The sequence below is a fragment of the Ascaphus truei genome, chromosome 7 (assembly GCF_040206685.1).
Source record: "Ascaphus truei isolate aAscTru1 chromosome 7, aAscTru1.hap1, whole genome shotgun sequence".
Taxonomy (NCBI): Eukaryota; Metazoa; Chordata; class Amphibia; order Anura; family Ascaphidae; genus Ascaphus; species Ascaphus truei.
Window position 1 is genome coordinate 66,754,970 of NC_134489.1, and position 23,597 is coordinate 66,778,566.

Below are 23,597 nucleotides of genomic sequence, written 5' to 3' on the forward strand. Positions count from 1 at the left end.
CACACTGTCCAGATCTTCTCTCCTCTCCCTGTCCACGTGGCGGTCATCTATCGTCCACCTACCTCTACTCATCCCCCTTCTGCCTTTCTCTCTCAATTTGAATCTTGGCTCTCTTTCTTTCTCTCCTCAGACTCCCCTGTTCTTCTCCTTGGGGACTTCAATTGCCACATTGATGACCCCTCTCTCCCTTGGGCTTCCCGCTTTCTTTCTCTAACCTCTTCTTTTGGCCTTCAACAGTGGACTGCAGCCAGCACCCACAAGGATGGCCACTACTTAAACCTGGTTTACACTAAAAACTTCTCTCTCTCTGATTTCTCCATTTCCCCTTTTCCTCTCTCTGACCATCACCTCATCTCATTCTCTCTATCTCGCTCCTCCCCTTCTCCACCTCCGTCTACCCCCGGTTCTGCAGAAACCTGCGCTCTATTCACTTACCTGACTTTGAGACCACTTTACGCTCCTCCCTCTCCTCTCTCAGCTCTGCTACAGCCCTGACAACCTGGTCAGGAACTACAACTCTGCCTTGTCCTCCTCTCTTGATCTACATGCCCCGCTTTCTCTTTGCCGCACTCGCCCTTCTAACCCTAGACCCTGGGTAAATTCCCACACGCGCATGCTGCATTCCTCCACTCGTTCCAGACTTTCTTCACTACAAATTTATGCTATCCTGTTTCAACTCTGCCCTCTCGCAAGCTAAACAAGCCTACTTTTCTTCACTAATCAACATGCACAAGTCTAACCCACGCCGACTGTTCTCTGTCTTTGATGCTCTACTCAAACCACCCTCAGCTGCCTCGCCTTCCTCCATCTCCGCTCAGGAATTTGCTGACTATTTTAAGGAAAAGGTGGAATCCATACGCAGAACATCCCCTCTGTTTTTTTCCTCCCATCCTACACCTCTTCCTAACTCTCCTCCTGCCTTCTTTGACTCTTTTTCCACTGTCTCAGACGAGGATGTGTCGCTGTTGATCGCCTCTTCTCCCTCTACCACTTGCCCTCTTGACCCCATTCCCTCCCATCTCCTAAAACCTCTTGCTCCTACTATAATCCCTATGCTCACACACATTTTTAACTCCTCCCTCTGCTCTGGAACCTTTCCATCCTCCTTCAAACATGCAACAGTCATACCATTACTCAAAAACAGCAAGCTTGACCCTACCTGCCTTTCTAACTATCGACCTGTTCCCTCCTGCCTTTTGCCTCTAAACTCCTTGAACATCTTGTATTCTCTCGCTTGCTCCATTTTCTCAAAACCTATTCTCTCCTAGACCCTCTACAATCTGGCTTCCGCACTGCTCACTCCACGGAAACAGCCCTCACTAAAATAACTGACGACCTCCATGCTGCCAAAGACAGAGGTCATTACACTCTGCTCATATTACTTGACCTCTCTGCAGCATTTGACACCGTGGACCACCCTCATCTCCTTCACATTCTCCATACTCTTGGTATTCAGAACAAAGCTCTATCCTGGATCTCATCCGACCTCATCCCAACGTACTTTCAGTGTCTCCTCTGCTAACACCTCCTCCTCCTCTATTGATCTCTCTGTGGGGGTACCCCAGGGCTCTGTCCTGGAACCTCTTCTCTTTTCTCTGTACACACTCTCTGTAGGTGACCTAATAACATCGTTTGGGTTTCATTATCACCTCTATTCTGACAACACACAAATATACTTTTCAACACCCGACCTTACACCTGCTGTACAAACCAAAGTTTCTGAATGTCTCCCTGCTAGATCATCCTGGATAGCCCTCCGCCGCCTTAAAGTCAACATGGCTAAAACAAAGCTCCTCATACTTCCCCCCAAACCTGGCCTAACTACCTCCTTCCACATTACTGTTGGAACTACGATCATTCACCCAGTAGCCCAAGCACGCTGCCTAGGAGGTCACACTCGACTCCTCTCTCTCATTCGCCCCTCACATTCAAAACATTTCTAAAACCTGTCGCTTTTTCCTCCGCAATATAACTAAGATACGCCCTTTCCTCTGTTGCTCGACTGCTAAAACTCTGACTCAGGCCCTCATTCTCTCCTGCTGTCCGGCCTTCCTGCCTCTGACCTGTCTCCCCTACAATCTATCCTAAACACTGCTGCCAGAATCACTCTACTCTTTCCTAGATCTGTCTCAGCATCTCCCCTCATGAAATCCCTCTCCTGGCTTCCGATCAAATCCCGCATCTCGCACTCCATTCTTCTCCTCACTTTTAAAGCTTTATACTCTTCTGCCCCTCCTTACATCTCAGCCCTAATTTCTCGTTATGCACCATCCAGACTCTTGCGTTCTTCTCACGGATGTCTTCTTTCTACCCCCTTTGTATCTAAAGCCCTCTCTCGCCTTAAACCTTTTTCACTGACTGCCCCACACCTCTGGAATGCCCTTCCCCTCAGTACCCGACTAGCACCCTCTCTATCCACCTTTAAGACCCACCTTAAGACACACTTGCTTAAAGAAGCATATGAATAGCACTGTGGATATTCTAAACACGATACATAAAGCTTGGCCCCCTGCAGACGCACTTACCAGAACTCCCTCCTACTGTCTCTGTATGTTCTCCCTACCTACCAATTAGACTGTAAGCTCCTCGGGGCAGGGACTCCTCCTTAATGTTACTTTTATGTCTAAAGCACTTATTCCCATGATCTGTTATTTATATTATCTGTTATTTATTTGATTACCACGTGTATTACTACTGTGAAGCGCTATGTATATTAATGGCGCTATATAAATAAAGACATACAATACAACACACAGAAATTGAATCACAATCCACACGCACACTTTATAATAACACACATACTGAATTACAACACACACATAATCACAACACACACACTCAATCATAACACACATTCAGTCACAACACACACACACACACACACACACACACACACACACACACACACACACACACACACACACACACACACACACTTTCACCTGGGAGGTAGTATTAAGCATAAACACACTTATTCCCCACACACAATCTCAATCCCCCCAACACACACACAATTCCTCCCCCACACACTCTATCCCTCCTCCCCCCACACACACACTCAATCCACCCACCCTACATACATTCAATCACAACACACTCAATCACAATACAAACCCACACACAATCACAACACACACCCACAGAATCACAACACACACTCAATCCCAACACACATTTGCACATCCACAACACACTCAATCCCAACACACATATGCACATCCACAACGCACAATCACACACTCTTTCACCTGGGGGGGGGGGTAGTACTAAGCTTGCTCCAGTCAACAGTGAGCTGCTGCAAACTGGGGTGTGTAAACAGGCTGGGGGAGGAGGCCCTGCCCCCACAGCAAGGTCCCACTCCCACAGCAAGCAGAGAGCACAGAGAGGCAGCAGCCGGCGAGGAACCTGAGCCCAATCTCGGGTCCAACTTCCAGCGCCGGCCAGCAGGGCCCCCGTGCGCTCTCGGCCCTCCTCCCCCCCCCCCCATTGCGGGTTTTAGCAGCACAGTAGTTACTCCACTGACAGGCATATACCAAATTAGTAAGTACGGGAATGATGTTGATCCAGGGTAAATCTGATTGCCATTATTGGAGTCAGGAAGGAATTTATTTTTTCCCCTTATGGGATGACATTGGATCATGTTTCACTGGGGTTTTTTTGTTTGCCTTCCTCTTGATCAAAATACTATAAATACAAATATAGGATAAGTAACTGCCCAGTAGAGCTTACAATCTATGTTTTTAGTGCCTGAGGCACAGGGAGATAAAGTGACTTGCCCAAGCTCACACGGAGCTGACATCGGGAATTGAACCAGTCTCCCCTGCTTCAAACTCTCGGTGCCAGTCAGTGTCTTTACTCACTGAACCACTCCTTCTCCCAGTCATTATAGTCTAACTATATAGTCTCACTTTAAAATGATCACTTTAAGATGCATCACTTCTTAAGATGCTAATGCCTACCGTGCTAATGCTTCCCTTAAAGTGGTGTTACTTTTATACATCTAAGCAGTAACATGACCCCCTCCCCCCCACCCAATAAATCTGCCTGTTACAAGTTGGACAATTAAGAAGCACACAGTTGGAAAAAAAACACATTTTGATATTCAAAACATACCAAAGATCAATAATAAAGGCAGGGTGGGGTATTTCTTTTAAACATGAGAATCGACAATATTTGTCAAACATTACAAACTGAAGCATTGCTCCAAAAATGCAGAAATTGTGTCATTTCGACTCTGTGTCACTTTACACCAATGGAGGGGATTCACAAAGCTCTGATAATGGGTATAGGAGGTCAATTTGCGCTAATGATCAATACCTTAACCAAAGCTTTGTGAACAGGGGATCCCAATGTAGCAAGGTACTGTACTTTGAAAATATTTTGCTTCACTTGCTCCAGTGAGGGTTTGGGGAGTCGTTATTAGAGGAATTAAGGGAGGAGATTATGAAAAAATGTGCATACATAACTCATGCCGTTTGCTTTTCTTTTTACAATATGATACTTAAATCTGCCAGGTTTAAGTGGCGTTAACCTCTGCTTTTAAGAGATCTGAGTGAAATGAAAGAAGCAAAGTTAACAGGTTTGGTGCATAAGCAATGTGCACAAATTGACACAAATAAACATGTTTGCTCTGTGTTATGGAGCGAATTGCATCATTCGGATACATTGCTCCCAATATGTATATTAACAACAATCATTCTTTACTTACAGGGAGACAAAGAGGCTGAATTAGGGCTTCCATTCTCACCACTCTGTGATCGAAAATCAACAATGGTGGCTCAGTCACAAATAGGTAATCACTTATTTCTCATAACTTCAGTTCTGGAGGGGACAGGTGTAACCTTTTAAGAGCAATATGCATAAAGGAATCATTTTACAATGAAACGGACAAATGTATTTGAATAACATACTGTTTTTCATTTAAATATACACTGCAGATATTGTACACATTAGGGAAAAAGTACCTTCCAGTGACTGTCAGTGCTTTTGATTTAAAATCCTAATACTTGAAGCTAATGACATAGCCCAGTATAAATAGCATGAACATAAAGGCTGTGTGCCCTCATTCTAGTCTAGGAAAGGTTTAAGAACAGAATGTGCTGTGCAAAATCTGCCAGATTGCTTGTTGCCATTTCTGTGAGCATACTGTATGTTTGTGGACACAACGTGATTGGATGGATTTACATTTGCATCTGTGGGAAACCATTTAAAAACATTCCCATCCTAGGTCTCAATAATCTCTATCCTATGATGCTCAGTATTAAAGTAAGCAAAACCTGTGTACTAGTGTCCTGTAACTCTCCACCTGCTTGACATTTTGAGATTTTTTTTTATTACAGTAGGAAACAATAAAATACATTTCAATGTTGTTTACCAAATCTGTTACTGCTTTTGAAAAAATAAAATAATGTACAATCAAATATATCACGTTAACATACATTTTAATACATTGGACTCTTTAAAAGTTTGCTTAAAATTGTAATCTATTTCCCTTTATATCATACACAAAATTGGCCTAAGCTGTGATGTGTTCGCAGATATTTTGTTTTTGCATTGAATACAGGTACTGTAACACCATTTTTTTAGCTGTATCAATGTATTGTGAATCTAAACCACTATTGGCAATATTGGGAACATCTGATGATCACTCGTCAGACCCCATTTGATCCCTTCATTTTCATAGTTAAATTACCCTTGTAGTTTTCACTAGTTGTTTCATACAGTAAATCCATTACCCTACCCTTTCAGCAAACAAGTACTTTATTACCACCTTCTCTAGATTCAGAGCATTACCTCTTATTCTACTGTAGCTTTCCGCTACCTCTGAATAATGTTTCTATCGAGTTCTTTGTTGATACCTTTGATGTATTTAAACGTTTATATCATATCATATCTCCCCACTCACTTTTTTATTCCAATTAAGATTAATGTCCTTCTGTCTTCCCTTCTAAATGTTATAATGTAGACCAGATCATGCATCCTTTTAGTTGCTATTTACTGAACCATTTATATTTTCTATATGTCCTTCTGGAAATGTGGCCTCCAGAACTCTAGCTGAGGTCTAACTATTGATCTATATCCTGCCTTTTGCCTCCAAACTCCTTGAACGTCTTGTATTCTCTCGATTGCTACACTTTCTCAACACCTATTCTGTACTAGACCCTCTACAATCTGGCTTCCGCACTGCTCACTCTACTGAAACAGCCCTCACTAAAATAACTGACGACCTCCACGCTGCCAAAGACAGAGGTCATTACACTCTGCTCATATTACTCGACCTCTCTGCAGCATTCGACACCGTGGACCACCCTCTTCTCCTTCACATTCTCCATACTCTTGGTATTCGGAACAAAGCTTTATCCTGGATCTCCTCTTACCTCTCCCATCGTACCTTCAGTGTCTCTTTTGCTAACACCTCCTCTTCCTCTATTGATCTCTCTGTGGGGGTACCCCAGGGCTCTGTCCTGGGACCCCTTCTCTTTTCTCTCTACACACTCTCTCTAGGTCACCTAATCACATCTTTTGGGTTTAAATATCACCTCTATGCTGACGACACACAAATTTACCTTTCAACCCCTGACCTTACACCTGCTATACAGACCAAAGTTTCTGAATGCCTCTCTGGAATATCATCCTGGATGGCCATCCGCCGACTGAAACTTAACATGGCAAAAACAGAGCTCCTTATACTACCTCCCAAACCTGGCCCTACTACATCCTTCCACATTGCTATTGGAAATACGATCATTCACCCAGTAGCCCAAGCACGCTGCCTAGGGGTCACACTTGATTCCTCTCTCTCATTCTCCTCTCATATTCAAAACGTTTCTAAAACTTGTCGCTTTTTCCTCCGCAATATCACAAAGATACGCCCTTTCCTCTGTTACTCAACTGCCAAAACTCTGACTCAGGCCCTCATTCTCTCACGTCTCGATTACTGCAACCTCCTGCTGTCCGGCCTTCCTACCTCTCACCTGTCTCCCCTACAATCTATCCTAAACACTGCTGCCAGAATCACTCTACTCTTTCCTAAATCTGTCTCAGCGTCTCCCCTGCTGAAATCCCTCTCCTGGCTTCCGATTAAATCGCGTATCTCACACTCAATTCTACTGCTCACTTTTAAAGCTTTACATTCTTCTGCCCCTCATTACATCTCAGCCCTAATTTTTCGCTATGCACCATCACGACTCTTGCGTTCTTCTCAAGGATGTCTTCTTTCTACCCCCTTTGTATCTAAAGCTCTCTCCCGCCTTAAACCTTTCTCACTTTCTGCCCCACACCTCTGGAATGCCCTTCCCCTCAATACCCGACTAGCCCCCTCGCTATCCACCTTTAAGACCCACCTTAAGACACATCTGCTTAAAGAAGCATATGAGTAGCACTGGATAATCATGGACACATGACACAAAGCTTGGCCCCCTGCAGACGCACTTACTAGTATTCCCTCCTACTGTCTCTGTACGTTCTCCCTACCTACCAATTAGATTGTAAGCTCCTCGGAGCAGGGACTCCTTCCTTAATGTTACTTTTACAGTATGTCTGAAGCACTTATTCCCATGATCTGTTATTTATATTTGTTATTTACAGTATATGACATGTATTACTACTGTGAAGCGCTATGTACATTTTATGGCGCTATACAAATAAAGACATACATACATACATAGTGGAATTAAAGATGTGAAAAATTGTCAACGTTCGCCTTGCAAATTATTTCACAAGTCATGAGTCATGTAGAACCCATGAACACCATGGAGCCAGTGTATCATGCTCACCAAATGACTACTTTAATAGTAAATCAGGAAGTAAATGCTTGACTCTATTTAAGATGACGTCACCAGAAAAAAAATGGATGCTATCACATGGTACTCCAACCAATCGGATTGGGAGATATGCCATGTGAGACATCACATAGTATACCCCCAATCTGATTGGTTGGAGTACTATGTGACAGCTTTCATTTTTTTTAAAGAATGTGACATCCCTCCCTTTAAGATGACGTCACATCCTTTAAAAAAAATGGAAGCTGTCACATGGTACTCCAACCAATCGGATTGGGGGTGTACCATGTGATGGCATCCAATTTTTTCTGGTGATATCATCTTAAAGGGAGGGAAGAATATACTTCCTGATTGGCTGGCTTCCCTCCCTTTAAGATGATGTCACAGCCTTAAAAAAGACCCTGACATGGTATACCAGCCAATCGGATTGTGGGTGTACCATTTGACACTCAAATGTGATGTCACAGGCCTTATATAAAACCTATCCTGTCTCATTTGATGTCAAGAAGACGACAGACAACATCCACCCTATTAGATTACAAAGAAAGAAGAAAAGAAGAAAGAACTCACCGGGGAGACATCTCTTCAATCAACATATGATCATGGACTTCTTTGCATCAGTTGTTTGATGAGCATTGTATCGAAGGTCAAGAGATGGTGCTCGAGGAGGACGAGGGTGAAGACAGCAAAGGTAAGAAACACATTGATCATTTGTTATTTAATTGTGCATTTTTTGGGGATGCCCATTGACAGCCAATGTGTTTATCTATGCCCTTTTCTGTGTATGGATAAGCAATACATTTTTTTCCAAATGCTTGTTTTTATTTAATTGTTTGTGTTTTGTATTTTTGCTGATGTTGTTTTTAGGTTGCCTATCCATTGTCAGTGTGGCAACTTTTTATTGTGAAATGCTTGCTAATATTTAAATATCATGCGTTTTATTTTGTGGCTGTTTTGTTTAGCTTGCCCATTCATTGACATAGTGGCAATCCGTGCCCATACTGGGGGCATGGTTTACCACTGTGATAATCAATGGGTGGTGGGGGTAGTTGGTAGGTGGGGATAGTGGTAAGGCCTCCCTGTTGGGTAGCAGGGGAGGAGGGTTAACCCCTTAATTACTATAGCGGTTACTAACCGCCATGGTGATTAAGGGGTTAGCAGCCAGTAGTTTATTTTTTTTGTAATATTGCTGTCCACGGAGGACGCGGAGGAGGAAGATGGGGATGGCCTTCATCCTGGCAGGGGTAAGTGCAACTTTAATTACCTTTATGCTGGCTGGGTAATGTATTTTTAATGGGCAGTTGCACTATTATCCAGATCTGGATAATAGGAATTTTGCCAATTACTGTACTGTATGTGTTGAGGTGAGGGGGGGAGGGGGAGGTTGTATTTATTTCTTTGTATTGCACTGTAAAAAAAATTTGAATGGGGAAAAGTGCTATTAGCCATATTTGGTTAATAGCACTTTTACCGATTCAAGTGTAGTATTGTTTGTACAGGAGGTGGGTGAAGGTAGTAATTGCCCCAGGGTGGGTTTTAGGCTTTGCGGGAGGGTAGAACGAGGGGTTAATCCCTTCAGTACACAACTGCTAAGGTAATTAAGGAGTTAACCTCTACTGCCACCCTACCACAAGACCTAAACACCCACCCTGGGGCAACTATAAACTTCACCCACCCCCACGTCTAATCGAAACGGTTACGAATATCTATTTGTTATTCTTGCAAATTTATTTATTTATTTATAAATTGTTTTACCAGGAAGTAATACATTGAGAGTTACCTCTCATTTTCAAGTATGTCCTGGGCATAGAGGTAATATGACAAATAATACATGGTTACAAATACATAGTAACATAAGTGAACAGGGTATACATTATATACAAGACATTGCATGCACAGTTAGAGATAATATATATTATAGGCGTATGTAACAGTTACAGACCAGATTAAAATGTGCGAGCTTTAGTTTTGAAAGAACTTAGGCTGGTGGTGGCTGTGAGAGTCTCCGGTTGAATGTTCCAGTTTTGGGGTGCGCGGTAAGGGAGAGATAAACTTTGCACCTAGACTCAAGTGATGACCAATCTAGTTCTTGGAGCATTTCGCAGTTATGTTTTTTGTAGTTGCATTGGAGAACAAAACGGCATATTGAATTGTAGAGGGTATCAAGTTTTCTAAGGTAGGTTTGGGGTGCTGAGCCATGTACTATATCCCCATAGTCGATAATTGGCATTAGCATCTGTTGTGCTATACGCTTTGTGACCAGCAGATTTAGGGACAATTTGTTCCTGTAAAGTACACCTAGTTTGGCATAGGTTTTGGATGTCAGGGTATCAATGTGCATCCCGAATGTTAAATGTGAGTCAAACCATATGCCCAAGTATTTAAAACTAGTCATAGGAGTTAGGGTGGTATTATCATTGGTTCTGATCTGGAGCTTAGTCATTGAAAGCTTTAAAAATGTAGCCTTGGTCCCAAATACCATTGTTACAGTCTTGTTAGTGTTTTGGGAAATCCAATTTTCGAGTCTCAAAAAGTTAGATTGAAGTATGTGTTCAAGGTCGTAGAGGCCAGGGCTGTGTGCCTATAAGATTCTGTCATCTTCATTCATGTGTATTGAAGCTCCCTTACAAGCTGCAGGAAGATCATTGATGAACACTGAGAAGAGTCGGGCCCTAGAACAGAGCCTTACGGGACACCACAGGTGAGATATCCAAGGGGTTGGAGTTAGAGCCTGAGATAGACACATGTTGGGATCTACCTGATAGGTAGGAATGTAACCAATTTAAAGTATGCTTCCCTATTCCAGAGCTCTGGAGTTTGTTAAGAAAGATAACATGATCAACAGTATCAAAAGCCTTTGAATAATCTAGGAATTTTGCACCAGTGATTTGTCCCCGTTCCATTCCACACTGGATTTCGTTGCAAACTTTAGCAGGGTAGTTACCATGCAGTAGTAAAACAAATGGGGTGCTCCACCCAGTGACACTCCATTCAATAGGATAATGAGTAGATAAAAACTTAAATGTTGGATATAAGGAGTGGGTATATTATGAAATGACCTGTGAGTCACTATGGGAAATATAACATCCAAGTACTCAACTATTGAAGTCAAAAATAATGTCTCTTATCCACTCCTGTGTACTCCAAAGCAGGTAGTTGTGGCGTGCCAGCCATGAAGATAAATCCGAGAACAGCAACAAACAACAGCAAATGGCGCACAGCCAGGGAGCCAGGTGGAATAAAAGTAAATGTCCTTTATTTCAGTGCATGACTGGTAACAAGAAAACCCCCCATGGGGACAAAAACGCACCTCCTACGCGTTTCGGACCGGTAGGTCCTTTATCAAGGAGGTGCGTTTTTGTCCCCATGGGGGTTTTTCTTGTTACCAGTCATGCACTGAAATAAAGGACATTTACTTTTATTCCACCTGGCTCCCTGGCTGTGCGCCATTTGCTGTTGTTTGTTGTAGTTACCATGCAGTGTTTGGGGCGAAAGCCAAATTGGAACTGGCTAGTGAAATTTGTCTTGGTATAGTAATCGCTAAATTGGAAGTGAACACATTTTTCCATGACTTTGGATAGTATTAGAAGAAGAGAGATTTGCCTGTAGTTTGAGACAGTGTTTTTGTCCCCACTTTTGAAGATTGGGACAACTCTGGCCGTTTTCCAGGTCTTAGGGTATGGCCTACAGACAGAATAGAATTGACTATGGAAGCAATTGGTTTGGCAATGGCTGGGGCACCAAGTCTTAGGAACTTAGATTGCAGTAAGTAAGTTCCACATTGGCTACTTAGTTTTAATTTGAGGACAAATTTGAGGGACAAATGTAAAATTGTGAGCAGTGTTGGGAGAGGGTGGGGCTATAGGGGTACTCAGAATGAGGTTCATGTTTGTGGTTTGGGTTATGTTTCGCTAATAAGTTAGTAGCACTCTCCACAAAGTAATCATTGACTGCATTTGCAATGTCAGTGGGATTTGTCAGAGTAATATCCTCCTTAGGGATATTACTTGGTTGTTGATGGCTAGAAGGTTGGAATATATTGTTGATAACCTTCCAGAAGTTAGCTGGGTTTGATGTATTCTGGTGAAGATTGTCAGAGTAATATTGTGCTTTTGCATGTCTTGTTTGCCTTGTGCACAAATTCCGCAGGCATCTGTAGTTAAGATCCTTGGTGCCAGTTACTTTGTAGCTTTTCCAGAAGGCATCCCTGAAATGGTAGAGTGCTACAAGGTCAGTTGTAACCCACGGAAGGTGGTCCCCCCGTACTCTTGTTCTGTGTAGTGGAGCATGGGTATCACAGAGTTTTAATAACACGGATTGGAAATAGTCGAGCGCAGAATTGGGGTCGGGAATTAAGTCGATTCTGTACCAAGGGCAGTTGGTAAGGTCAGCCAAAAACTGATGTAGGTTAAAGTTTCTAAATGTTCTAGTGAGGAGAACTTTAGGACTTGATTGGGGTGGTTTGATTTTCCTTACACAGTACACTATTGCATGCTCATTGAAAATGTCAGAAAGGATGCCAAATTGCTGTCGGGTCCATGGTATCTTCATTTTTAATGTAGCAATCAAACTAATTGGTGACCTACTCATTACCTTTCTCTGTGATTCACAGATATTTCAGGAATGTGAGGTTTACTTTGAGGCTGACAGCCCATGATCTGGATATCGTCTAGGGCCTTCCAAAGTATACATACGTCACTTTTAGTCGGCCATCGGTGATAACTTCCAGGTTGGCCCCCTTTCTATATCGACACAGCAACAGGGTCTTGACCTGTTATAAAGAAAATTCCTGTATTCTTTTAAGACAATCTATAACCAATGTTAACTCCTGAAGTACCATGTTGATTGAAATACCCATCTTCTGCTTTATACAGTACATATATGAATTTGTAATGAAGGAAGTCTGCGAGAGTATGAGATTTCTTACAGAGGCATTTAGAGGAGCGTGTACATGCATGTGTGTATGTATGTGCAGTTTAGCCAAGCTGTGGGGTTAGAAAGGCAATAACAGCAGAGAGAAAGCGGGACATGTAGATCAAGAGAGGAGGCAAAGACAGAGTTGTAGTTCATGACCAGGTTGTCAGAGTCTGCAGTGGAGCAGAGCGAGGAGAATAAAGTGGAGTCAAGAGTCAGTTGATTAATTGAATGCAAGTGGCTGCAGAAAATAGGGGTAGATGGAAGTAAAGAAGAAAACAGAGAGAGAATAAATGAGACAAGGTGAAGGTCCAACAGCGGAAAGGGAGAAATGGAGAAATTATAGAGAAAATCCTTTTGTTTTTGTGAAAACCAGGTCCAGATAGTGGCCATCCTTGTGGATATGTAAGGTTCAGCCATTGCTGCCATTCCCCTTTGGCACAATTACATCCATGAACTCCTTACCTCCACCAAGATAGTCGAAAACTGAGGTAATTATATGGCAGTATCTGCAAATTTCTAATGTCCCATAGTAAGATAGTAGCAGTATTCATGTATTTAGATACTATTGCAGTGGGTCCTTCACAAAAAACGGTTACCTTTTACTTTTTGGGATTGCTGAAACCCTTGCGTCCTTCCGATGATTGTGCAATATGAGCATATTTGGATGGGTCTAAGTGATTTTCTAGTGTCTGCAATTTTTACTGAGGCGGAATGTGGACACTAGTCGCTAACTTCACATGTTAAACAGCAGCAGTACATTTACCAGACACAGTGCTTCTCTGTGAGGGGTGTAATACAATCTATGTGCAGTATATGGTTTTTGCTATGACCCTAATTCCTACAAGGCGATAAGCTGATATAAGTTGCTAATTACACAGCGCAGGTTATAGCTACATACTTGTTAGACATAGGGTCTCATGCTATAAGCAGCGATACGCCCCTTATCAGCTTATCGCCAAAAAAGCCTTCAGCGATTCAGTAAGCCCTGATAAGCTGGCGATAAGAGCAAAAATCACCGAGTATTATGGCCAGGAAAAAAAACCCGCCAAATGCGTGGCGATAAGCCACTTATCGCCGCTTATCAGACTCACTCAATTCTAGTAGTCCCGATCAGCTTATCGAGGCTGATCGCCACTCTAGAATGGAGATTTCCTCTCCAAATCGTCTCGCCACAAAAAGTTAGCAAGAAGGTGGTGAGAAGCTGGCAATGAGATGCGAGACGGCACTTAGAAAAAATATGCATTTTTCCTGCATCCAATTGATGCTGGGAAACTCCGGAGCTGATATCCATTAATATCACCACCGGAGACCCCTGGCATGAATCAGAGGCATGAAAAATGAATTTACAGACAACTTCATTACCTTAGCAGCTAACCCTTAAGGTAATGAAGGGGTTAACCACCAGTGCCATGCTTATTGTGGGTAGCAGGGGTGTGTGAAGGTGCATGTAGACGGACGTTCACAGAGGTACACAATTTGGAGATGTTTATAATGTGAAATTATAATAGGCTTTATTGTGCCTTTTCCTTTTCATCAGGAAATTATCCAAACACAAGGGGGGAACAAAGCTTCCATTCACTTGGGAGTATTTTTAGTGAAATACTTGCAATTAGTTCACATCTCCATTAGTTAAGCTTTTCCCAGCCCAAACACATAACATGAAAATAAGCAGATATAAGCAGTCTCTTAATAATGAAAGTCTTATCTGTTTAGTTGCTGTAGAGTAAGCTTCTCTGCTCTCCTGGAACCGCACCCATGCGTGCACAGAAAAATATCAGCATCCAGGTTTTGAAGTCTTATTTGGTGTCTTGCAATCAGCTCTGCTGTGTGGCTGGCAGAGCTCAAGACTGGTCAGCTCCAGAGATCTGGGTTTCTTTTGGTCAGTCTCTCCTGGGACTCAAGAACCTCTGCTCTGTCTCTCCAAATGTCAGCTCTCAGTCAGAGCTAAAGAGAGTAACTTCCTGTATCAAAGGCAGGCTTTTTGTAAACAATCTAATCAGGCAGGTGGTGTTTAGTAATTAACTACCACACTGCTAGATTAAAGGAACATTACTGAACAGGGATAAGTCCCCTGTTATATACCTCCCCTGTTTGTGGGAAGCTCGGGTTTACCACGGCCAAAGCCCATCCTTCCACTTTTATTCTAGATATCTCTGTGACTTGAATGAGAGTGGATGGTGGAAGATAACCCTCTGTCCCGCTGGGATTGGAGCCCTTTCTCCAGTTTATTTTTGTCTCCTCTCGAAGATGCTTGAGATCAGCACTCCTCAGTCGCTCGAGGAGGACTTTTTCCACGTAAAGTCTTTTTATCGCGTGCGCGGTCTTGAGATTTCTGTTGCGTCGGGCACTCCTCTTTTTGTAGACAAAGTGTATGGCAACAGTTCTAGAGCAGTTAGGACTATCCCTTAGAGTTTTCTGCTCTTGAAGTGGTCTTTCTGCAGCTTCTCCACACCACGGAGTCGCCAGTTCAGCTTCTTCAGCTAAGAATTCTTCTGGCTTTGATTCTGCACTCCTACCTCTGTTTGTTGCCTGTTGGGCAGCTGTAGGTTTGGCTAGTGCTTTCTTTGGTGGCTCAAACTTCGTAATTTTGTTTTGAAGTTGCGTGGAGTCTCCAACTCTCACTGTACCCTTGTCCTTACGGGCATTAGTTACTGTGGGATACTGGTGCTTGGGCAGAGCCAATACCTTTTTCCATATTGGAGGAATCTGTATCAGAGTCTCCTTCATATTCTGGAGCTCTGTAATTGTTGTCGTCAAGGTTGCCGCTGCGTCTGTTTTCTCCTTGGTGTACTGACTCAAGGGAATGGAACAGTCTCTCTGTCTCTCCAGCTCTTGCTCCAGTTTCTGAGCCTTCTCACACTCCCTCTCATACAGAGTCACCTGGTATCGAAGCTCCGCTTCCAACGATGCTCTGAAGACATGCAGCATGGCCTTTAGCTCCTCATACTGCTCTGTGGGGACGTACTGGGTATTCAGACGTTCCTGCAGCGCTGGTACCTCTTTAGCAGCCTGCAGTTTTTCTTCCTATAGCATTTGCTGCTTCTCCTCAGCATACTGGAGGTGTGTACGCAGACCTTGCAGTTGGTTCTTCAGTCGGTGCTCTGCGTCAAACTTTTCCTTGACTTTGTCAGGATTGCCTAGACCTCCTGCCTAGCCATAGCTTCCTTGTCCACTGGGTGTGCTGCTGTCTTCTGTTGGCTCTGGGTTCCTCTGTCTCTGTCTTCTTGTTGCTCCTGTCTCTGTCCTTTATAGCTTGCTTCCTGTCTGTTGCTTTTGCCTTTTCTTGCTAGTCAGACTCCTACAGTATGCTCATGCCTGTCTTTGATCCTGACCTGTTTCCTGTACCTGTACCAGTATTGTAGTCTGCTCACAGTAAAGGTCCTTGCTAGTAATCTGGCTTGTCCCTGGTTATTCCTGCTCCCCGGTCTCAGTCCCTGCTCCCTGTTCTTAGTCCCTGTCCTGCCCCGCCTGTCCTGTTCCAGTCTCCTCGTTGCCGACCTCTGCTTGTACCTAACTTCGCTGCCTGCCGCCTGCCTCGGACCCCTGCTTGTACCTGACTTCGCTGCCTGCCGCCTGCCTCGGACCTCTGCTTGTGACCCCTACTACGCTCGTGCTGTTCCGGCCACCGAGATCCTACCCGCCACAGGAGTCTCCCGTGACAGAAAGCAAAGGCCACTTCTGGATCTCGCTGGAACAGATTCTTCTTCTGCCTGCACCCTTTCCTGCCTGCTGCAGCAGACCACATCCGCATGGTTGAAGATAAGTACTTTCGTTTCTTTTTTGGAAATCCAAGTTGGGATTTTGAAAGGTTTTTTTTTGTTGCTGCTAAGTGTTCTGCAAGAATTATTGCGTTCATAACGAAAAAACATTTTTTCTGAGACTAGAACTGTTGCTACAGACTATTGCAGCTTTCTTTGAGATGTTTATTTTTGCAAAGGTTTCTGCAGGGTTTTTTGTGCCACTTTCTCCCTGAGAAGAATTCCCTTTAACAAAAAAAAAAAAAAAAAAAAAAAAAAGACCCTCCCTGCAGTACCTGTTTTTGCCATTTTCAGACTTTCATTACCTGGACAGGAATTGTCTCTGCATTGTGGGTGGGCCACTGCAGATTTTCAGACTCACATTTCTATTTAGGACGGTTACCTTGATTTACTGCTGTTCACAGGGTCTTCATTTCAAAAGACAAAAGTGCTCCCATTATTTTGTTGCTGCATGCTTTGATTTTCTTGCATCTATAGTTTTTCATATGATTGGTTCTAAGGTTTCAGGTTTACCTGCAAGTTCCCCTAAAGTTTGTTTCTCTGCAACATATGATATCCCTACGCCTGATATCAAAGGTTTCAGATTTGACTGCAGGGTTCTCTGTCTGATATTCCTATGTCAAAAGTTTCAGATCTAACTACAAGTTTACTCTGGATTAGTTTCCTGCTGTCTATGATATTTCTATGCCTGATATCAAAAGTTTCAGCTTCAACTGCAGGTTTTCTTTGTCTATATGATATCCCTACGCCTGGCGCATAAAGATTTAGATGTAACTGCAGGTTTTCTTTGTCTATATGATATCCCTACGCCTGATGCATAAAGATTTAGATGTAACTGCAGGTTTTCTTTGTCTATATGATATCCCTACGCCTGATGCATAAAGATTTAGATGTAACTGCAGGTTTTCTTTGTCTATATGATATCCCTACGCCTGATGCATAAAGATTTAGATGTAACTGCAGGTTTTCTTTGTCTATATGATATCCCTACGCCTGATGCATAAAGATTTAGATGTAACTGCAGGTTTTCTCTGTCTGTATGATATCCCTACGCCTTATGCCTAAAAGATTCAGATATAACTGCAGGTTTCTCTGTCTATGTTTTTTCCTTGCATTTATAATCTCTGTGACTGATGTTAAAGTCTCAAAGGGTCAGCTCTCCTATCTTGTGTCTCTCTGTGTCTAATATTCCTGTTGTTCATTCTAATGCTTCTGTTTTAAAAACACATTTCCTCTTTACTGGTTTCTTGGGAAGTGTGGTTTAATTATGGCTCCCACTCAAACAGTCTTGAGCAGTAAATGTGAACACAGTACCACTGATTCTTCAGAACTTCTCAAAGCAAGGAAGAAGAAGAAGAAGGGAGGCATTACTGTGGAAGTTGCAGAAGAAATTAAGACTGAAAATTTAACCTCAGAGTCTGCATTTGATGAAAGAGATATGCTGCAGCTTAAGGCAACTCACAGACGTATCCCAAGAATAGTGGAAGAAAAGAAAGATGCCCCTACTCAGACGCTTCAAGCTGCACAGAAAGCGATCGATTGTCTTTATGAACGTTTAGATAAGGAGCAAGAGGCCAAGACTGCACTACAAAGCTGTCTATCTTCAGCAATTGCTAAGTGTGTTCTCCAGGAGAAAGAAAGAGAGCAGTTGGAGAGGGACAGGGTAATCCTGTCAAGTAAGCTGGAGAAGGCCTATGCTGATAATGCGCAGTACCAGAGTTTCATGGCTCAAGTTGGCGCAAAACTGGAAGCCTCTGAGGAGAAGAATTGCCACTTCAACACAGAACTACGTTCTTTGAGAGAGATCTTCGAAGGGTTAAATAGCAGTTTTGAAATGGTAACCCAGGAGTGCAAGAATCTCTATGTCCAAGTCAGTGAAGGAGATAAGAAGCTCCATGAATTAGGAGAGGAGAAGAAACAGTTGGCCCAGGAAAAGTTAGACGTGCAGACAGCACTGCAGAATGCAGAGAGAGTGCTGCAAGAAGAACGTGTCTCCCTAAAGCGGCGCACACAAGCAGAAAATATGCTGCAGAGTCAGCTGCGAGAACTGCGTACACATCTGCAGGACACCAAAGAGAAATGGGTAAATGCTGAAGAAAAGCAGCGAGTTCTGCAGGAAGAAAGTTTCCAGACTGCCTACAAAATAAGTATGATGCAAGATTATTTGAGTACCCAGTGTGTCCCCAAAGAACAGCATGAGGAGCTGAAGGCCACACTGAGCATAACCAGAGCCTCGCTGGAGGAAGAGCTAAAGCTAGCAGCTGAACACACATCTCAGCAGCTCACAGCGCTGCAGGCGCAGATCGCTGAGCTCAAGACACAGCTTGCCAAAAAGGAGGAGAGAGAGAAGGTTTCCGTCTGTCAAGTGGCTGGCCTGACACAGCGCTATGAGTTCAAAATGGCCGATGCCTGCAAATTATTGGACCACACAGCCCGTGATAAGGTCCGGCTGCAGCTGGAGCTGGACAATGCCCGGAAGGAGTACCGGCAGCTGCAGATCAGAAATGAAGAAGATGAAACATATTTAAGCTTTACTCTGAGTCAGCTGGGAGATATGGAGTCGCGACTCAACTCCAAAGAAGCCGAACTGACAACTGCATTGAGTGGGAAAAGAAGTGCAGAAGGACAGCTTCAAGAGCTGAAAAATCAAATAGCTGGTCTTAATGAGACTTTAGGTGATACCACAAAACGGCAGTCACAAAAGGAGACCATGGAGCGTGAATTCTATGTTCCCACTGACACATGTGAAAAGTCTGCACCCGTCATTGATGCCCACATTCCTGATGTCCATGCCTCTGCAATGGAGTTGAACGTATCCATTGGGAAGTTCCAGATTCCAAAACTAAAAGAGATATATTGGTCACAAAAAGAGACCACGGAAAGTGAATATGTCCCCTCTGCCGCATGTGAAGAGCCTGATGTATCTGTGTCCGATGCCCCTGCTATGACGTTAGACGGATCCCTGGTGAAGTTCCTTGCTATGCCTAATATTATTGATGCTGATGCCAACGCTCTTGCGATAAGGATAAATGCACCTCTCACAGATTTCCCATCAGCACTTGACGTACACATTAAGTTGGCCTTCCATCAAGATTTCCCTGAAGAGCCTGGAGGGTTGTCCGGAGTTGTTGCTGATCCCTATGTTCCTGCAAAACTTGGAGTGTTGTCCGAAGGCCATCGTGAGTCGGCCTTCCATCAGGGACACCTTGCTAAACCAGGAGGGTTGTCAGGAGGATCTACTGGCTTCTCTGCCCCTGCTTTTGGGTTGAACGCACCCATTCGGAGGTTCCTTGCTGCACCAAATGTACCTGTGGAGTACCCTCTGCCCACTGACAAGCCACCAGAGGTGGGTCACCTTGAGTCGCCATTTCATCAAGGCCTCCGGGAAGAGCCTGGAGGATCGTCCGGAGAACGCTCTTGAGAGGGGGGAGTAATGTCAGGATTGCCTAGACCTCCTGCCTAGCCATAGCTTCCTTGTCCACTGGGTGTGCTGCTGTCTTCTGTTGGCTCTGGGTTCCTCTGTCTCTGTCTTCTTGTTGCTCCTGTCTCTGTCCTTTATAGCTTGCTTCCTGTCTGTTGCTTTTGCCTTTGCTTGCTAGTCAGACTCCTACAGTATGCTCATGCCTGTCTTTGATCCTGACCTGTTTCCTGTACCTGTACCAGTATTGTAGTCTGCTCACAGTAAAGGTCCTTGCTAGTAATCTGGCTTGTCCCTGGTTATTCCTGCTCCCCGGTCTCAGTCCCTGCTCCCTGTTCTTAGTCCCTGTCCTGCCCCGCCTGTCCTGTTCCAGTCTCCTCGTTGCCGACCTCTGCTTGTACCTAACTTCGCTGCCTGCCGCCTGCCTCGGACCCCTGCTTGTACCTGACTTCGCTGCCTGCCGCCTGCCTCGGACCTCTGCTTGTGACCCCTACTACGCTCGTGCTGTTCCGGCCACCGAGATCCTACCCGCCACAGGAGTCTCCCGTGACAGACTTCTTCTGTTAACTGAAAATTTTCTTCTTTCAGTGTTAAGTTTTCTCTTTTTAATCTTGAACTTTCTCCTTTTTCAGTCTCTGTATTCTTCAGGGCTTCTTTGCAGTCTCCATCCATTTACACACATCTGCTTTGAGAATGACAATCACGGTTAACCGTGGGACGAATACTCCATTTTCTCTAGGCTGCAGGGCAACTCGGTCCCCCTTTTCCTCCACAGGATCTGCGGACGTGTCTGTTCCTTCCACGGTAAGTGAAGAACTGCTTTTCTTTTTCCGCCTTTTTGATTTCGATGACACCGTCCCTTCAGGGATATTGGGGTCTCCATCTTCATTTGAAATTTTAGCAGCTTCATTATATACGCCAGGCTTTTCTTGCAGTTGCTTTAGCTGACAGAAATATTGAGTGATCTGCTGCTCCCGCTCTGTCTCCTGTTGATCATATTCGTCATCAAAGGGAGCGGTCTTTTCTGTTCGTGCCGAGTTCAGGCACCCCCACCATTCTTGGGGTGTTTTGTGGGTGTGACTTGGTTCGGGTTCCCCGTAAGAGATGTCTTCCTCTTTATTGGACTGGAAGGGCCACTCTTCCATGGGGTAGGGTTCATTATAGGAACGCTGCATCTTGTCCTCCATTTTTAGGCTATCAGGTGTAATTTTCTTCCTGACCTCAGGAGGCGCTATTGTAGCTGTTGCCACTGTATTTGCTAGAACCCCCAATTGTGGTAGTCCTACAGATGGGCATATTTTGCTTGTAGAGGTTGTAGCTCTCACAGGCATCTCTGTAGACTTTTCATTCTTGAATATTTTTTTTTTTTTTTTTTTTTAATATCAGCAGTACTGTGCATGCATTTTCTTTTATCAGGTATACAAGATGTGCAGTTGCTAGGTAAAAAAGTCTATTTGCTTTACACCATTTTCTTGCAGGGTGCAATCTCCCCGCTTCAGCAACAGAATTTGGTTTTCTGCCTGAGTTCAGTAATTTTCAGTCTCATCTTTGGGTATTATGGCATTCACACTTCACACTTTGGGTGTCTGTTTTTGCTCCCAAGATATATATAGGCAGACTTTTTTTACTTGCAGAAAAAAAACATTCTTTGCAGTGGACTATTTCTTTCATTCCCGGCAGGGTGACTCAATATTCAGCAATTGGTTTTGAAAAAACCTTTTACACAGTTAAGAAATCACTTTCTCCCCCTATAGGGCAATTTTACACTCAGCATTGGTTTGCTAAAAATTCCCCTGCTTCAGCACAGTCTTGTATCAATTTTCACACTTTTCTGCATATACTCCATTCACAGCTGGTAGTCCTATGTGGTGTGGCAACCTTTATCTGCAAAATCAGTACAACTCGTGGGTCACCATCTGTATTCACTGCTTCAGCGAAACTTTTGAAAACAACAAACACCTATCCCTTTCCACGGGCTGACTCACTTCTTGAACCCTGACTATGGCTGAAAGGCAAAGACCCCTATTTCAATGACCATATTACACTTTGTGATAGGCAAAATAAGGTTTAGCTACTTCAGCAGTCTCTTCTGGGTTTTTGTAAGTTTCAGTGGTTTGTATCCCTTTAATTCCGATCTCTGCTGCATGGGGTGTTTTTTTTTTTTTCAGACTGTTTGTAGGCAAAAAGCATAAAAAAAAATTTCACATAAAAATCTCCGGTCCTTTTTAACTACAAGGACGCCTCTTTTCCCACCTCGGACACCAAATGTAGACGGACGTTCACAGAGGTACACAATTTGGAGACGTTTATAATGTGAAATTATAATAGGCTTTATTGTGCCTTTTCCTTTTCATCAGGAAATTATCCAAACACAGGGGGGGAACAAAGCTTCCATTCACTTGGGAGTATTTCTTGTGAAATCCTTGCAATTAGTTCACATCTCCATTAGTTAAGCTTTTCCCAGCCCAAACACATAACATGAAAATAAGCAGATATAAGCAGTCTCTTAATAATGAAAGTCTTATCTGTTTAGTTGCTGTAGAGTAAGCTTCTCTGCTCTCCTGGAACCGCACCCATGCGTGCACAGAAAAATATCAGCATCCAGGTTTAGAAGTCTTATTTGGTGTCTTGCAATCAGCTCTGCTGTGTGGCTGGCAGAGCTCAAGACTGGTCAGCTCCAGATATCTGGGTTTCTTTTGGTCAGTCTCTCCTGGGACTCAAGAACCTCTGCTCTGTCTCTCCAAAGGTCAGCTCTCAGTCAGAGCTAAAGAGAGTCACTTCCTGTCTCAAAGGCAGGCTTTTTGTAAACAATCTAATCAGGCAGGTGGTGTTTAGTAATTAACTACCACACTGCTAGATTAAAGGAACATTACTGAACAGGGATAAGTCCCCTGTTACAGTGCATTTGGCCCTTGGTGGGTGTTTAGGCCTTGCGGGGGGCTTGCTGGTGGACTTAACCCCTTCCTCACCTTAGTGGTTAATACGGTTAAGGTAATGAAGGGGTTAACCCCTCCCGCTACCCACCCGGGAGGCCTAACCACCCACCATGGATCCACTATACCCACCCTGTACCCATTGAGGGGCATAATAGTACATAATACCCATATAATATGGGAATGATAAGCTACTATAGCAGTCAATAGTCACACTAATACAAAAGCATGAATGTCAAAAATACACAATAATAAAACAGATACAACAAGCACCTAGACACAGAAACAAAAATTAAAACAACTGGCAAACCAAGCAATTAACTAAATAAAACCACCAGCCAATCAATTAAAGAAATAAAACTAAAAATAAAATAATTAAAACCACTATGCAATCAATTACATAAATCATACCACTAGCCAAACAATGCATTTAATACATAAAAGCAGTAACCAACACAACAATGAATTCATACAACCACAAGGCAACACATTAATTTAAACCAGTGGCCACTAAAATACATCATTAAATAAAATCGCTAACCAATCTGTAAAAAGAAAAAAACAAGCCATGACAATTCAAATCAATTTAATCTAAACAATACAAATAAATAGAAACTAAAACAGTCAATAAAAGAAATGCATTTGCCAAAAAATTTATTGGCTCCCACTGTATTCATCTGTACCATAAATAGGCACAGATTAACACATTAGCAGTCAATGGGCAACAGAAAACATAAAAAAAAGAAAAATCCAATCAAAAAACCTGGAAAAATAAAAGTTCTGTACATAC

The 23,597-nt window shown here is 43.3% G+C and overlaps 1 protein-coding gene across 6 annotated transcripts in view; it reads left to right on the forward strand.

Moving 5' to 3' along the window:
- PDE1A (phosphodiesterase 1A) overlaps nucleotides 1-23,597 on the forward strand; it is a 363,587-nt gene that overhangs the window by 303,475 nt on the left and 36,515 nt on the right. For all 6 annotated transcript variants that reach the window (XM_075608901.1, XM_075608900.1, XM_075608896.1 and 3 more), the window contains one exon: nucleotides 4,711-4,792. In XM_075608901.1, the coding sequence (XP_075465016.1) occupies nucleotides 4,711-4,792 (82 nt within the window). The remainder of the gene's footprint in view (nucleotides 1-4,710; nucleotides 4,793-23,597) is intronic.